This window comes from Pocillopora verrucosa, chromosome 10, assembly GCF_036669915.1.
Source record: "Pocillopora verrucosa isolate sample1 chromosome 10, ASM3666991v2, whole genome shotgun sequence".
Taxonomy (NCBI): Eukaryota; Metazoa; Cnidaria; class Anthozoa; order Scleractinia; family Pocilloporidae; genus Pocillopora; species Pocillopora verrucosa.
The window spans coordinates 2,535,665-2,551,903 of record NC_089321.1 but is presented as its reverse complement, the minus strand read 5'-3'; the positions used below and the strand labels follow the sequence as shown (position 1 = coordinate 2,551,903).

Sequence of the window (16,239 nt, the reverse complement as noted above, 5' to 3'; positions counted from 1 at the left end):
GCGGGGAACTTGTTACTTTTGGGAGATGCGTGAAAATGAGAGGAAGTAATATCGATCGTCATTGATCTGATGAGTAAATCGTTGTGATTCTCTTTCCAACGAGAGGAGCGAATGTCTCAAGCTGTTCGTCGCGAGGAAAATGAATATATTGCAATATTCCAAGCTTTTCTCGAGGAACATCACAAAGAAGATATCCTGAACGTTCTCTTGGCTGATGACCCGTCAAGCCAGTACTGCGTTGTTGTCAACGCATTAGAACTGTTTGATTCTAACATTGAGGTCAGTCAAAGCTTCTGGCAGATCCGAACAAAATGCTGCCCTTGTTTGATGGTGCACTGGCTCAGGCAGCTGTTTCGATTATGCAGGAAAGTACAACTCAAATTTCCATGTCGTTTAAAGCGCATTTGCACGTGAGGCTTTCCAATCTTCCCGTCTGTCCGGAACTTCGAAGAGATAAGATACCTAAGACGTCAGACATCGGTCGTTTTCTTGCTATTTCAGGTGAGTTGAAAATAGAAACGTTGACAAGGAAGATGCATATATCACTGCCTCGCCGCCCGTGATCTCACGGATGGTTCTTTTGCGGAGAGAAATTCTAGAACTTTTACAACTCTTACTTCGTATATGGCTAGGAAACATCTCTGAAATCCCTCGGAAATGTTGACGAAAGTCAAAGCCACTGCAATTCAGGTGTACTTTCGACTTATTGATTGGAGGTGTAAGCATTTTTTCTCACCCCACCCTCCAAGGGGTGTCCTTTATGGTCCAGGGGTAAAGATCTTCTCAGATAGAGAGAGGGGGTGAAAAAGGAATTCTTTGATAGTGTTCTCTGATCCTGCAGGTGAGAGAAATCTTGAGAAGAACTGTTTCAAATGACAACAGACCTTCTCAGAGCTACTCACACCTTCAATCTCCAGTAAATTATTAAACTACACAACAATCAAATTTTACACCTGAGTTCATACCAATTTGTGTATTAGCCCTTTAACCCCTAAGGGTGATTGGCTTCTTATTTCTCCAATCATTTTCAACCCTGAATCACACATTAAGGTAAGGAGAATAAAGTAAATGATCATCAACCAAAGAAGTGATGATTGTTAAACAACTTCTCCATATCAGCACCTTAGGAAATGTATAGAGAATGGTATGGAGAATATGCACACTGGTATTAGGGTGTAAAGGATTAGGAGAAATCTTTACTCTTTTAGCCCATAAATCCTTGGATTAACAATTTAATTGTAACAATTTATATTATTTAATTTCAGGAACTGTCATTAGAGTATCAACTGTAAACTACTAGAATATGAGAGAGACTACATCTGCGCTCGTTGTAAACACATCTTTGGAGTACAAGCTGACTTTGAACAATTTTACTCAATTCCCAAACCAACCAAGTGCCCTTCATCAAAGGAATGTAATTCAAACAAATTTCTTGCCTGTCAGAAGGTGGTAAGTGGTTGTTGAGAGATTTTCCAATTGAGTGAGCACTTGAGTGAGTGACAAAGTGGAGGTGGGTGGGTGGGCGGTGGGTGGGTTGATGGTGGTTGGGTGGGTGATTAAGTGAATAAGAGAGTGTATAGGTAAGCTAACTGACCATGGACTGAGTGAGCAATTTAGGCTTTGACCAACTGATATTTGACCAAATAAAATGTGGCTGATTAGTAATTGTTGCTTGGTCACAGATCAACTGACTGACAAGCTGTTAGAGAACTGACCACTTAAAGACCTTTTTTTTCCAAAATAACCACCAAAACGAAAGGTATACTGTCCATGTGGAAAATAATTTATTTTGCAAGATAGATCAATTTTGCAGGGATGGACAATTTTGATCAAATTTCTAAATTATCTAAGCTACACAGTATTGAAAGAAAGCTCCTAGCTCTTGTCTTTGTTAGAGTTTTGCTGATAGTGAACCAATTAGGTCACCTGACATGTGACATAACCAGTGAAATCTTAGCATTGTGTCTCTCCTCACCACATTGAGGCCAGTTTGTGGTCTCTGATGTAAATTGCCTTTCAAGCTCCTCTCAGAAACCATTCCAATTTTCAGTCTAAAATGTGTGTCTTTGATTTGGACAGAGTGTTTTGTCCTTTCCTGTTGATGGGTTAAGATCAGGCTTGGTAAGAAGGTTCAGTGACCAGCCAACCATGATTTATTGATCACTGAATTCACAATGCAATCAAATGAGAATTGGCTGTCTAATCATCTGTTCGATTGGTATTGAAGCTGAAGATACAAAAGCCTGAGATGTGTCTGTAATAACAGTAGCTTCCTTTTTCTCTAATCATTGATTGTACAGCCATATTTTTAACCTGAGTTTCCTTGTATTCAAAGCATCAGAGCCAAAGAGTTGCCGCGATTATCAAGAAATCAAAATACAAGAACAAGTTCAGAAGCTTGCAGTTGGTACCATTCCACGTTCAATGTGGGTCATTCTAGAAGATGACTTGGTAGATTGCTGTAAAGCCGGGACGACATCACTGTGGTGGTGTCGTAATGATAAGATGGAAACCTGTTTTTCCTGATGTAATGAAAAGTTATCATTATTTCAAAATTTCCTTTGATGGATTAGTATTTTTCTTCCTCTGCTTTAGCATTTCTGACTTTTTCAATGCAGAATTATAGAAAAAAGATCTATTGAGTCATTAACAAAAATCAAGCAATTTAGAATGATTATTCATGAATGGAAAAAACTGTGCGAAGCCAGTCATTTTTCTATCAAGTGTTTACAAAAAATATGTATAGACACATTATGGCATGCCAAGTGAAAAACCTTTTCAATGAAGACATTGAAGCAAAACTTATCTTCATATCAAAGGCTTTGTACCCACCATTGTTGGGGAGAGAAGAAGGTTTTGGTAGCTTATAAATGGCTCATTGGCTTAGGTGTGAGGCTTTTCCTTTACAACATTCTAATCGTATACTGAGTTTTTTGTTCACTCTTTTAGAGCCGATGTGATCTTGAGGTGGTGTTCAAGGCAAATCATGTATCTGTGAACAATGAGCAGAAAGCAACAGTTTTAGTTACTGAAGAACTAAAGCGAGAGTTTGCAGAGTTTTGGGAAAGATTTAAACAGTCTCCTCTTCAAGGAAGAAACCACATCCTCTCAAGTTTCTGCCCACAAGTATATGGCTTGTATGCCGTCAAGCTTGCCATTGCTTTGATTCTGATTGGTGGGGTACAGAGAGGTGGATGCTTCTGGAACACGAGTTAGAGGGGAATCACATCTTCTGTTGGTGGGAGACCCAGGTAATTGACAGTTCTCATTGCTTAACATGGAATGCCCTAGTCATTTGAAAAATTTATCAGTGTATGGTGCCATGAGAAATTGGGCTAGCTTTCCACATTTTGGTTTTGGGAGCAAATATATTTTTCAGGCATTTACTGTTTCATCTTTAAATTCATTAAAACTTGTCATGGTTAACATATTTCTTTAAGGTACAGGGAAGTCCCAGTTTCTAAAGTATGCTGCAAAGATCATGCCTCGTTCAGTGCTGACAACAGGAATCGGCCTCAACAAGTGCTGGGCTGACTGTGGCTGCTGTAAGGGACTCAGGAGAATGGCAGCTGGAGGCAGGGCACTGGTTCTTGCAGATGGTGGTCTCTGCTGTATTGATGAGTTTAACAGTATCCAGGAGCATGATGAACATGTGAGGAATAATTTTCTTTATTAAAAGTGTTCTTGTCAAGTTTCCTGTGAGCACATACTATTAAGACCAAAATAGGTGTTTGCCTTAATGAGTTGGTTTTTTCCAGGTCAAGAGGTCCAGTTTTGAACTATGCCCTGTTAGTGAGTTTTTTAGGTGTCTGACAGGGGAGGTTTGGCTACATTTTTCATAAACATGGCCCGGTTCTGTTCATGGAAAGCATTGTGGGCTGTTAGAATATTGGCATAGCCTTTTTAGTTACCTGAAATTAAAACTTACCGGTAATTTATATATGCCTGTTACAATTACCAAATTCATTGGTCTGAGATTCCAAATTCACACCCGTAAAACATTCAAAATAATGAAATTGTTATGCTTCCACAGTCAGATTAAATTATTTAAGTTGTGATATTAACTTGGTAGTTAATTTTGCGGGTTCGTTAATGTCGCGTTTCCCGCAGTTGTAAAAACATCGCGAAATTAGAGACCAGCAAATGGAAAATCCTCGCGAAATTTGATCCCCCGGTGAAAATTCAAATCACAGAGAAATATGATCAACATGTTCAACAACAGCAACATATATAGGATATGTATCAACAAATACACAAATTATGAAACTGGTCTTACTTGTAAGTTCTTTCCTTTTTGGTATCTTCTGTTGTGAAACATCAATAGTTTGCAAAGATTTCACATATGTAGTAGAGAATCAAGCTATAATCTTCACCTTCATTTGAACAAATTCCTTAGAATATCTTACGGACAGTCGTCAAAGGTTAAGACATTTGAAGAATAAGATGAATTTGAGAAAGCTTGAATCGCGAAATTGAACACCCTTTTTTTCATATTTGCCTCGTAAAATCGCGAAAATAAATTCCTGCGAAATACCTTCATGCCAAAAACGCGAAATTAAGTCTTTAGATTTCATAAACACCCCGCACACTGTTTCTTCCCCCCTCCCACCCCTCTCTCTGGAAGGTCTTGTTTGATCCCATTACAAGCGATAAACTGATTGTCTTCCAGGTATTCATGAAGCCATGGAACAGCAAACAATAAGCGTGGCAAAAGCCGGAATGGTGTGCAAACTGAGCACAAGAACAACAGTGTTGGCTGCCACAAACCCAAAAGGGCCTTACGATCCGTCAGAATCCCTCAGTGTCAACATCGCTGTGGCCAGTCCATTGTTGAGCAGATTTGATCTCTTGTTGGTCTTACATGATGCAAGAAATGAAGAGTGGGATAGGTAAAGAGGCATTTAGATTTGTTGTTGCTGTTGTGAGTAGAACTGATAATTGAGAGGGTACGGAAAGAAAGGGAAACAATTAGAGTTGTAAATCCCATTTCCCAGCCCAGATTTTCCCCAAATCTCATTTCTAACCTATTTGGTGAGTTTATGTTAGTCACAATGCCATTTTTTTGTTTGTGATTTCCAATTTCAGTGACCAAAATTTCATTTTCTCCGTTAAAAAAAAAAAAAAGGAAATTTTATCCTCCATTTCACACCATCGAGCCTCTAATTGAACCAATAAACCGCACTACTACAGGGCGTGAAATTAACTTTTTTTTCTGATAGCCACTTGGCTCCTGAATTCTTCAAAGTGGTAGCCAATTCAAAAAAAGTTGGTCGCCATTTTCAAAGACAAACCAAAAATCTTTCTTTACGCTGTCAGCGTTCTAGATAGACCCTCCAAAATTAAGTTAGGGAAAAGATCTTTAACGTGCTACAAAGTGGACACTAGGATGGATGATATACAACTTTCAGGCTAATCTAAATCCAAGATGGCGTCTAGTTATCGATCGAGATGCATGTGCTACGTTTTGGAAAACAAACTTAAAGTGAAAGTTTGCCGCGGATTTATCTTTGCAAATCTTTTTAATTCACTATATCTCTTGGTAAGGTTATGATGAAACGTTCTAGTCGCCAATTTGGCGACTAACTTTCAGGATTTGGTCGCCAAAGTGAAAAATTTAGGCGCATTGGCGCCTGTATTAGGCGCATTGGCGCCTGTATTAGGCGCATTGGCGCCTGTATTAGGCGCATTGGCGCCTGTATTAGGCGCAATTTCACACCCTGTACTAATTTCCAAATCGAGCGTAAGACTTAAGAAAACTCGGCACTCACATCGGGCATTTTCAAAAGGTTTTCCGATCTCGAATGTAAAGTCACACAACGATTGAAACCTTTGTTGCAATGCTCGCGAAGGGAATTGAAAGAGGATTCAAATTCGGGTTGAATATGTTCCTAAAGGAGTTGGGCCTCGAGTTCAAAACGTCCAAATTTTCAAGGGTTATCTTAACTTAACCATCCACAGGTTAACTTCATGCGAAAAATAGATGCTGTCCTGGCAGTTGATTTTGTACTATTTTGCATTCGTTTCAATTGCGCTCTGAAATACATTATGCCGGAGTTTAAAATTTCTATGTCGATAGTTCGGCATAAACCTAGTAAGTAATCTGGGGGTAACCCTTATTTGAGGGTTTCCCTTTGCATAATTCACTTTTGCTATGGGAATAAGTTTACACCAGGACTTCTTGTTTTGTTTCAGAATTGTATCATCGTTCATTTTGGAGGGTAAAGGCCTCTCTACAACAGCCTCTTCATCAGAACCACTTTGGAGCATGGAAAAGATGCAAGCTTATTTCTGTTACGTTAAAACGCTGAAGCCTCAACTCACACCAGAAAGCAACAGGTCTGTGTTATAAGTGCACTTATGTAAACTTCACTCTTTACTTACCGGGCTAAGTCGTGTTGAAAGGGGGTGAGTTTCTGAAAAAACTGTGGTGCTGCGTCGGTGGGGAGTATAACAAGAAAGCTGACATTTCGAGCGGAAGGGCTAACGCCCGAAATATCAGCTTCGAAACTCATTACGGGGACCAATTTACATTATCAACTCAGCTGATAAAACCAAAATTATCTAAGTCGTTGAGACGCGATGGGCTCTTGTTACCGGGACAGGATTCCACAGTTAGAGGTTTAGGGTCGAACAAGCTTTTGTTTTTCAAGGGCAACTCATTATCACAAGGTTTTGCGGCTGAAGTTTTTTGCGATTTTGCGCCTGAAGTCGTAAATGGCCGATCATTTGGTGTTTTTCGGCAAGAAACTCATCCTCATGGTGCAACATATTGTCTACATAACGCAGTATTTCGTAATTAGTGTTAGTGAGTAGCGTAAGCGTTAGTGTAATTAACTTTGTATTTGTTTGTATTATTCTAGTATTTGTGCTTTAAGTGAAAATTTAAAAAAAAAAAATTAAAAATAAAAAAAAAAAAAATCCTCATGGTGCTACCATCGCTACTATCCACCCAGGCGTACAAATAGATACCAGGAGGCGTCCAGGGCGACAAACCTCGCGGAGAGAGGGGGAGGTAACAATACTCCAAGTCGAGAGAGAAACAAACGAATTCTCCTTCACCGCAAATTGAAATATTTCAACCATCCCAGACAATAGGCTGAAAGGCAGTTAGCAAAAGTTTGATTTATGTATAATCCAAGTTCAAGATGGGGTTCTTAATCTCTTTTTTTATGAGCTCGAACTGGAAAGTGCTACGGTGATACTGGTAATGCCTATCAGCAAGTTTTTTTACCGATACAAACTCGTCAGACTAAAGTTTTTACCTGGTAACTGGATGCTTCTTATTTAAGAATCGTCCCTTTTCTGTACATAGGCTCTCGAATAGATTGGATTATTGAATGTGTATTCAATTTGCTTGCAGAATACTTGAGCCGTTATTATCACTGTCAACGGCAGGCAGACCTTCGCAATGCAGCACGGACCACCATCAGGTTACTGGAAAGCCTTATAAGACTAGCACAGGCGCATGCGCGCTTGATGTGCCGTGAATTCGTTACTGTTCAGGACGCCATCACTGCTGTCACTTGCGTAGAGTGCTCTATGCAAAATAGTGCCTTATTGGGCAGTATGAACGCTTTACATACCAAATTCCCGGAGGACCCTCAAGAAGAGTACTCGCGCCAGGCCAAGCTCGTCCTAAAGCGATTGCAGCTTGATGATATGGTGGCAGCTATTGATGAAGCACAGACAACTGGAGCCGGGAACGATTCTTACGTTAGCGGAAGCGACGTTGAAAATAATAATCAGGATGCGCATGTCGATACGCGCGCCAATGACAAGGATAAAAAGAACAGTTCCTCCAGTGATGAAGAAAACCATAAACTCACCAATGACAGCAATGTCTCTAAAGATTTCACCGAGTTATATTCTCCCGACCAATTAACAGGAGTCTTTCCAATCGCATCTTCGAATGTTGGAACGGATACTCTCACGGAAAGTGTTTTAGATAAAGTGTCTGTTTGTGAAAAATCCGTACGAAGCGAAGAGACAAACAACATAAACAATTCAAACGGGAGGACCTCCTTAAGAAACCCTTCAGCTTTGAAAACAGTTTTAAACAGCAATGAAAATGTCAATTTTGCAAGTAGTTGCTAACGGTTCACGTATATCCTCGTTCTCGTTGGAAAAAAGCAAAAAACATAATTCAAATGTTTTCAAAGAAACCGGTTATTGAAGCTACGACAACTGTTACGCGAAATAGCAGCGGAGCCCCTCAGAAAGAGAACTGCAATATTTTTACGACAGAGGAACTCGATGACGCAGATCTTGAGGTAGAATGGCCCTCCTGATGTTCTGTCTTCGTGTGCGAAGGAAGGGAACGGTAATTCAAGAAACGTGTTAAGAGTGACAAACAAGACGTACAAATAACTTGATGAGATTTAACTCGAATGGAAAAGAAATTTACTTTTTATTCTACGAAAAGGCAGTTGGGTACTTTCTTTTTCCCTACTAGCAAATGGTGGCCATTATTCCTTTCTCGATCTTAGAATTTCAGGCGGAATGCAATTTTATTGTATTTTCACTTAATGTGAAGCGTAACTGGCAAACCAAGAGAGCCAGTCAATATTTATCGCCAGAGGAAGGGGAGGGTTGGACGATTTTTTTTGTGTGGGGGGGGGGGAGGGGGAGGCACAGTCGTCGCCAACGCAGTACAGAGGGGCACTTATTTCTATAGAAATTGACCGCCAATTAATTACCAGTGAGGAGGATCATGAAAATATAAAAAAGCCTTATGAGGGATCAGGTAATTGTGTTCGTGAAAAAACCAAAATCCAAACAAAAACACTTTAGTGTGGTAGGGGCATAAGAAATTTGGTTGTTCCGTTGCGATGTAAAATTTTTAGTGTTGTTGTTGTTGTTGTTGTTGTTTATCCAAGCACTGTTAATATTATAAGTACTGCTAATACTCCTGTTTTGATATTGTTGAGGGTAGTGCCGTCGCCATTGTTATTTTTCGTAGCATTCTAAATTATGAAAGATTCTCTTCATTGTTAATGAAGAAGTTATAATTGACTTTATCTGACGTGGGTATTTCCAGCGAGCTGATGATGCCCATCAAGAGGCAGCAAGAGACGATGAGTCATTCAAAAATTCTTTGAGAATGGGGGAAGGAATGCCTGACACCAAGCTTTGCTCTTGAGAAACAGTTTGAAACTTAATTGATGGTTCCCTTTATCGAAATGGCTTTTTTAAGGTTCACCCTATTGCAAGTTTACCAGTTCACGGCGAACTCGCCCTATAAAATGTAACAAGTTCGCCCTTACCACATAATAAACCAAATTATTGTACATCAACTCACTATCTCTCTTCTGATCAGCTGAAAGCGTACAATGAATCTTCGAAATCAGCGCCTGGGACGTCATATAGCTTCAGATTATACATTAATCATGTCAAGGACACTCAAGGTTACAAATAATAATGTCATGTAGGACGGCGGCGCATGATTTCTATGGGTAATCATGTCAAGTTCGCGCGCTTTGTGTTGCTTGCTGATTTGTATATTTTTACACGTTTAGAAAATTACCAGTTCCACTTACTGTCGTGACTATTTTTTTCCGTTCACTGTATAATAAAACAATTATTAGATGCGGTTTTTGTGATATCGGTAAGGGTTACCAGCTTCAGCCTTCGACTTCGACTTCGGCCAATAACCCCTACCTTGACCTTGATTATTCTGGATATCATAAAAAAACCCTGATCCGACAATTGTCTATGATAGGCTCACTTGGGAACGTTTTAAATAACAAGAATTTTTAATAATGCACCCACACGAAGTTATTCAAGCCACTTACTGTTGTAGGGAATCAAGGTCCCCGTATGATTTCCCTATCGTCGATAGAACTGAATGATTTTCGATTCATGTCTTGTCACGGTATAGTTTTATTGATAATTCACACCTTCCTTACTAAATCAGTAACAGTGCCTATGCACTGTCGAGGTCATAGGTAGCGTCGCCATTCTGCACGGTCGTCACCGAGTTCCGTTGCGTCCCCTCCCCCATCCAATTATTGACTCAAATTCACTAAATGTTTCAAACGTGTCTTGATATCAGTTTTTAAGCTTGGAGGTTCGAAACCCTCAACCAATGATCGCAATGTTGCGTAATATTGGTTAAAGATTTTGAAACTCGAGCTGACGAACCTCCCGCCTTTAAACTTGTGTGAAAATACGTTCAAAATGTTAATTTAACTTATGTCAAAAGTTGGGGCGATGGAACTTTATAAACTAGAGGGCGTCGGAACCTAAGGCGACTGTGGAAGGGGGCGACGTCACCTACAATCCGCTATTGAAAATTAGGTGAAAGTTCACAAGCTGAACTATGAAATATTTCTAATTTACTAAGGATGAACTCTATCACTGACCAGATTAACTTTGGTCAAATGATAATTTAGATAATTCATATATTGTAATAATGATCGAACGGAACATAATGTACTGTATATTATTTTGCTTACTTGAGTTACATGACTAATTTTATTCACTTTACAGATAGGAAGTAACTACGAATGGTAAAACGTCTAAGCCCTAAATCAGTATAATCCGTGGGGGGGGGGGGGTTGTTTAGAAAAAAATATTAAGCTCAGGGATTCCCTCGGTAACCAGATCTCCCACGATCAGCTATAGTCACGGGTGAGATCTGGGTTCAAGAGTACCTCAAGAGCTTATCGACTAGAGATCACTAGCAAAAACACATCCACATCCGCTGTCAAAAGTTTCTTTTCGCCTTTGGACAAAAGGGGGTGAGAATCCCCAGTATACGACAGTTCTTTCCTCAGTTAGTGTATGGCAAAAATAAGTAACAGATTCCTTTACAGTACAGATCTGATGGGGTTTGTCTTCAAACATATAAACGTCAGAGTCATCCACGTTCGTAGAGCACCGCTTTTCAGGAACATATCGCTGCGCTGGCCGAAACATTTTGTTGCCGATCCAAATGTTTTCTAGGGGTTTGTGGGAATGGTGTTCATGACACAAACCATGAAAGTGGTCTCCGTAGTCATCGGATTGAACGGTAGTAACTGTGTTGGGAAGCTGGTTTCTGAAATAAAAGTAAACTTTATTGTTCATGATAATCCTAATATGCTCTCATGACCAAGTTTATTTTGTGGCAAACTAAGCAAAACACAAATAAAGAAACCACAAATTAAAGCCAACAAGGTGTGTAAATACTGACTCAAAGTGACATATGATTTGCGTCACAACTACAGCCCCTATTCACTCAGCCGAAAAACCCAGTCTTCCCAGAAGACCAGGCAACAACGGCGCCGATGCCAACGGCGATAATGTTATAGCCTGGTCATCATTCTCAGACGGGAGGAAGGATTTTAGCCGAGCGGCTAAAGACTCTCTGGGAGTCTGGTATAAATCTGCTTGCATGACCGGCGTGCAGAGAGGAGGGATATGAGAAATATTAATTCGTGGTTGTTTCACGATATTTGGGGTCGGAACATTTGGATCCAGATTCCAACGACTTAGCTTCTGAATCGACCTTTGCAAGGGCGTACAAGTTAATTTGGTTATCTCAAAAGAGTTGGTAATTTGATTTAGCCACCGTAAAATAGATTCCAAAGCTAATGTTTTGAGCGTTAGCCCTTAGTCAGATGGAGTCCGGATTCGCAGCACCACAGCTTTTTCAGAAACTTACCCCCTCTAAAAAGGGCGAACGCAGGATTTTTCAAAAGGGAAGGGAGCGTGTGTCTTTGGTTAGTTACTCTGTGGTATCAAAAATGATCACTCTCTCACGACAATGACGGGTGTTTACAAGTACACAAGGACTACGCCCCGTTGACTAAGACCCTCGGTCATAATCTACAGCTAAAGAACTCTTGTAGAGGATATAGAAGTGAGGCTTAAATATTAAGCAAATTAAACAAACTAAGCATGACCTGGCGGGACTACGACATGATCGAGTCCAAAATGAAAGCCAAGATGCGACTATGGACACATGGGTGGGAGGGTCACATGGTTTTAAAGGGGAATGAAAGGGTAATCGTCGCCAAACGAGTGTAAAGGGAGACTATAGAAAAGTCGAATGCCAATTTATTACAAATGAGGGAAAGGTCATACGAATAGTACAGAGCCTTATGGCATATCAGGTAAATTATCGTAACAATGAAATCTTCTGCCCCACCCCCCACCCCGGCGATAATTAACCACCGGTTACCACATGCGTTGTAGCGAGGGGAAAAAAACCACACAACCACTACAAGGGTAAGTTGTCTTTTAAATACACTTGTTAATGACCTCAGATTAAATGCAAATCCAACTGTATGTGGATTAGTCAACGCCGCGTGCACAGCACGTGATTACCAAATCAAGACGACATGCGGAACAACATGTCCAAGTAGAGATAAGGAAATTGTGGCCAGATGTTAACTGTTCTGCAGAAATTATTCTGCCGATACTATGTCAAATTAAAACAATATCAGCATTCCTTTTAAAATATCCCACGTGTGCAAGAAGCATTATGTTCAGAATACAAGAAAACTCAATGTTTCCAATTTTTTACACAAGCCCCAATCCCGCCCTTCCCTCGTCAGATTAATATCAAAAAAAGCAGATGGTGACAAATGATTCGTTAAGGTTCACTGTGTTCTGTTTTCCGCATTGTATAGATATTATTCTAACCCGCCCGTTCTAGATTAAGTGTGGAATATAATCGAAATACTTAATCTCCCTTAAGTAAAATGTCTTCTCGTGTCGGAGCAAGTTTTTACTATATTCAGAACAGTCTTTGCCCAGTTGACAGGACATTATTCTGGAGTCGAGGAAGCTTTTAGTTTTCTTTTCAAATAGCCTGATCTTTAAAATAAACATTTAACACACTCTTTCAAGCATTTGAGAGCTAGTTGTTATGTGGTAAAATTTTACACATGGTAGAAAGTCTGCGGACTGTAATTCAACACACACAAACCTTTTGGTTGAATCCTCTGATTTCCTGCTCCCGATTCGCTTTAAGAAGCTCCACTTGTTAGGGGCAGTTTTGTCACGGGAATTTTCAATTCCGTCAAGAGCCAGGGAAACACCCAGCGACAGCGTGAGAACCAGGAAAATCTATCGGCGACAAAACAAAATCTAATAGTGAATGTTAAATTTAAAAAAAAATGTTGTACACATTTGTCCTGTTCAGGATAATAACGCTTATACTCTTCAATTGCCAGGAAACCTGCCTCCTCTCATTTCATTCGCTTTTATTTTTAATTTCTCTGTTGTTTGTTGAAACCACATTTGTTTTGGTATAAGCTGTGTTTCATGTGAAGCTTATACCGGGCGCCATGATCAAGACGGATCATCTCCTTTTGCAACCAGAGAATTTGTCGAAAGTTCAGTAAGTTTTCCTTATCAGAATTCCATCGTGTGACTAGTTTAAATCACAAATACAGATCATCGAGAGCCTTATCGCTAAGAGTAACCACCGAAAGAAACTTCAACAGCCTTGTTGGCTTATTTTTGAAGATTCGAATATGTTTTGCAACGTCACTACGACCCGAGAAAAAGCGAAGTATATTTGTAAACAGCCATCTTGTCGCCGATGCCGGTGCGCGCAAATTAGTGTTCCAGTTGCCTACAAACCTCAGTACTGGCGAAAATCGTTCGAATTTTACTTACCCTTAGGTTTGCCATGTGTAAATCGTCGATACAATTACCAAGGTTTGTTTGAATAACAAATTCGCTGTAACAAGCTGTTGTTACCGTCAGCGCCAATACCTCTTGATATGGATTACACTTTAAACAACACGACTTATATATCTTCGAGTTGCATCGCTAGTAATTGAGGTTGTTAGGACTCATCAAACATATTGTTCTTCAGCAAGTCAGGCGTAAATCACACAATCACTGTCATAAAACTGTCACGAAAGCAGTCATAAACTGTTCTGAAGTCAAGCAACCAACATCTAAGTCTTCTCTTGAACCAACCATACAAACCACTACATACAAGACTACCTTTTCCAGAAACTCTTTGTAATTTACAACAAGAAAATCGCCGGCAATAAACCTATATCGTTATTTGACGTAATGTATATCGTGTCTTTCTACGTTCTACGTCCGGTTAAAAACCCCCATGGTCAACTCTACGACAATGTATGCGGCTGTCGTCTGTGAAACGCTTGACTTATTTTGATCATATTCATATATTTCGTGTTGCCATCTGATATTGCTGAGAAATTTCGAAACGCGAGCCGACACACGAAACAATTACTTCTTTGGTTCGTTTCCTTTGTTTATCGTCGGACGATTACTCCAGAGCGCTATAGTTGTCACGGCTTTACAGGCCTTCAGTTTTCTGTTTTCATATCATGCATATCATTAATGTCCTAGTTTTGCAATTCACTTTACCGCGTTTGCATTTCAAGAGTCCTCAAAGGTTCTGTCGTCTAAGCTTACTCTAGTCTTAAACTTTTCTTTCAAAGCCGTTCCCAAACTTTCATCGCAATTTTTACATGAATAGAAATAGGAAGAACGAGAAGTGCTCCTTAGGATAGATTCGCACAGATATTCGTCCTGTTCGAAAACAGTTTCCTCCATTGCCATGCACAGCTGTAGTGTAAACAGTGACTAATATTTACATCATCGTAATTGTAATCAAGTCAATTTTTCAGGACCGGCTACTTCGAGTTTAAGCTCTGCTTGGAGATTAGCGAAAACCTCTTTTATTTGAATCAAGAAACTTGACATGTTTTGATGTTCCTGAAGTCGATTATTAAAACTTTCCCTGAACACTGACATATTCACATTCATCTTGCGACGATAGGTCAATGACTGGGCTAGTTAATTCTGCCGAATTTCCTGTTTCGATAGACCAATGCGGAAAAAGTGCATGTAAATTACGCAGTCAAGGCCAAATACAGACTCTCTTTCTGTTCAATGACTTGTAACTAAATAGTGGAACCGCTTCTTTGATGAATACACGCATAGGCCTGTGACGAAACAGATCTCATGATTCACAAGCTTAACTCGTTCCATCCCAACATCCCCAATGCTCTATATATTATTTTCTCTCAACCGGAAGAGTCTGCGATATGTTGTATTCGTCATAAAGATGTTTTTATGAATTTGCGGATACAATAAACAACGGATTTTGAGCAATCAGAAACCGCGAAGTATATATCTCACTTACGTTAAACTTTTTGATAAAAGCACTCAGGGTTAAAATATCTAAAACTTCCTTCCCGGAGCATTCGGCAGTAAAGCCCATGCTGCAGAGGATGTCACACATCCTTTAATTTCTTCAAAAAAGAAAGGGGATAAATGAGCGCAGGAAAGGCTGCCTAATTCCATCGGATGTAACAAGATGGGAGGGTCACACTTCCTCCATTGCTATTTTAAAAGAGGAAGGAAATGATTAAAGATCTGCATACAAGTTTGACAAACAATTTCACCTACTCTTAACTTTCAATGTAAAGCAAGATGCAATTAGGAAAGATTGGACTCTCGGTGAACTAAGTATCTTTAGTTGACTGACCACGCGTTATCATCGTTATACAAATCAATCCATTTACTTAATTAACATGTTGAATATACTGTTTATAGGATGTTAACCAAACTATATTATCTAAGCTATGCATGTGGACTGCAAGGGATTCCTTTTCCTGACTCATGTATTTATCTATTTGTCCGGCAATAATCTATTTTTTGTTTTCGATCTTGGTGCCGTCAAATTGGATCGTGGAGCAACCAACTGGGGCTATCTGTAAACCTGGGAATAGGAAAAGGCTACGCTAGTATTCTACGATGTTAAAAGTTGAAAATTATTCGAAACTCCACTTATCTGGTTTACTTCGCTCTTTAATAGGTTGATAGATTAGAGCAATGTTCAATTAATTGTTGAGAGGAATCTAGGGCTACACAGGTTTTGCTTCACTTCGCCTTAACATTTCCCTCACAAATTTAGACCACCCTCTTAACTACGACTCAGACATAGTGCTTTAACGTCGGGCATGCGCAAGTAGTAAAACTTTGCTAGTCGCAAGCCAATTTCTCGTGCAAAATTTTGAAGTAGGGAAAAAAGAAATTGCAAGACTTTTCGAAAATAACGCTTAAACTATAAACTAAATGTATCCTGTAGACTCGCCATTTCGTTTGAGATCTAGAGAAAGTAAGTTGTCTTTGAAGCACCGTGATTTCCTGGGTCATGTGGTTGTTTATTTATGGTTGTTTATTTATACTCCTGTGGGACAACTTGGTTGTAACAATATGATAACAAGCCTCCTATCCATTACAAAGTTTGCTCATGCACAG

General features: G+C 39.7%; 2 protein-coding genes across 2 annotated transcripts; one reads left to right on the top strand and one right to left on the bottom strand.

Moving 5' to 3' along the window:
* Positions 1 to 48: 48 nt before the first annotated feature.
* Positions 49 to 8,614, top strand: LOC131791173 (DNA helicase MCM9-like). The gene is given in 18 exon segments (XM_066173440.1): positions 49 to 286; positions 289 to 501; positions 1,266 to 1,286; positions 1,289 to 1,456; positions 2,342 to 2,477; positions 2,479 to 2,527; positions 2,950 to 3,189; positions 3,191 to 3,251; positions 3,441 to 3,514; positions 3,516 to 3,579; positions 3,582 to 3,652; positions 3,765 to 3,771; positions 4,670 to 4,889; positions 6,193 to 6,342; positions 7,371 to 8,088; positions 8,090 to 8,131; positions 8,133 to 8,285; positions 8,287 to 8,614. Coding segments are annotated over 18 exon segments (2,643 nt in total). The 5' UTR covers positions 49 to 111; the 3' UTR covers positions 8,368 to 8,614.
* Positions 8,615 to 9,861: 1,247 nt separating this feature from the next.
* Positions 9,862 to 13,925, bottom strand: LOC131791183 (uncharacterized). The gene is made up of 3 exons (XM_059108510.2): positions 13,609 to 13,925; positions 12,914 to 13,053; positions 9,862 to 11,038 (listed from the first exon to the last, which is right to left on the bottom strand). Exons 1-3 carry the CDS (start codon positions 13,621 to 13,623, stop codon positions 10,669 to 10,671), a joined length of 525 nt encoding a protein of 174 aa, XP_058964493.1. The 5' UTR covers positions 13,624 to 13,925; the 3' UTR covers positions 9,862 to 10,668.
* Positions 13,926 to 16,239: the final 2,314 nt, after the last annotated feature.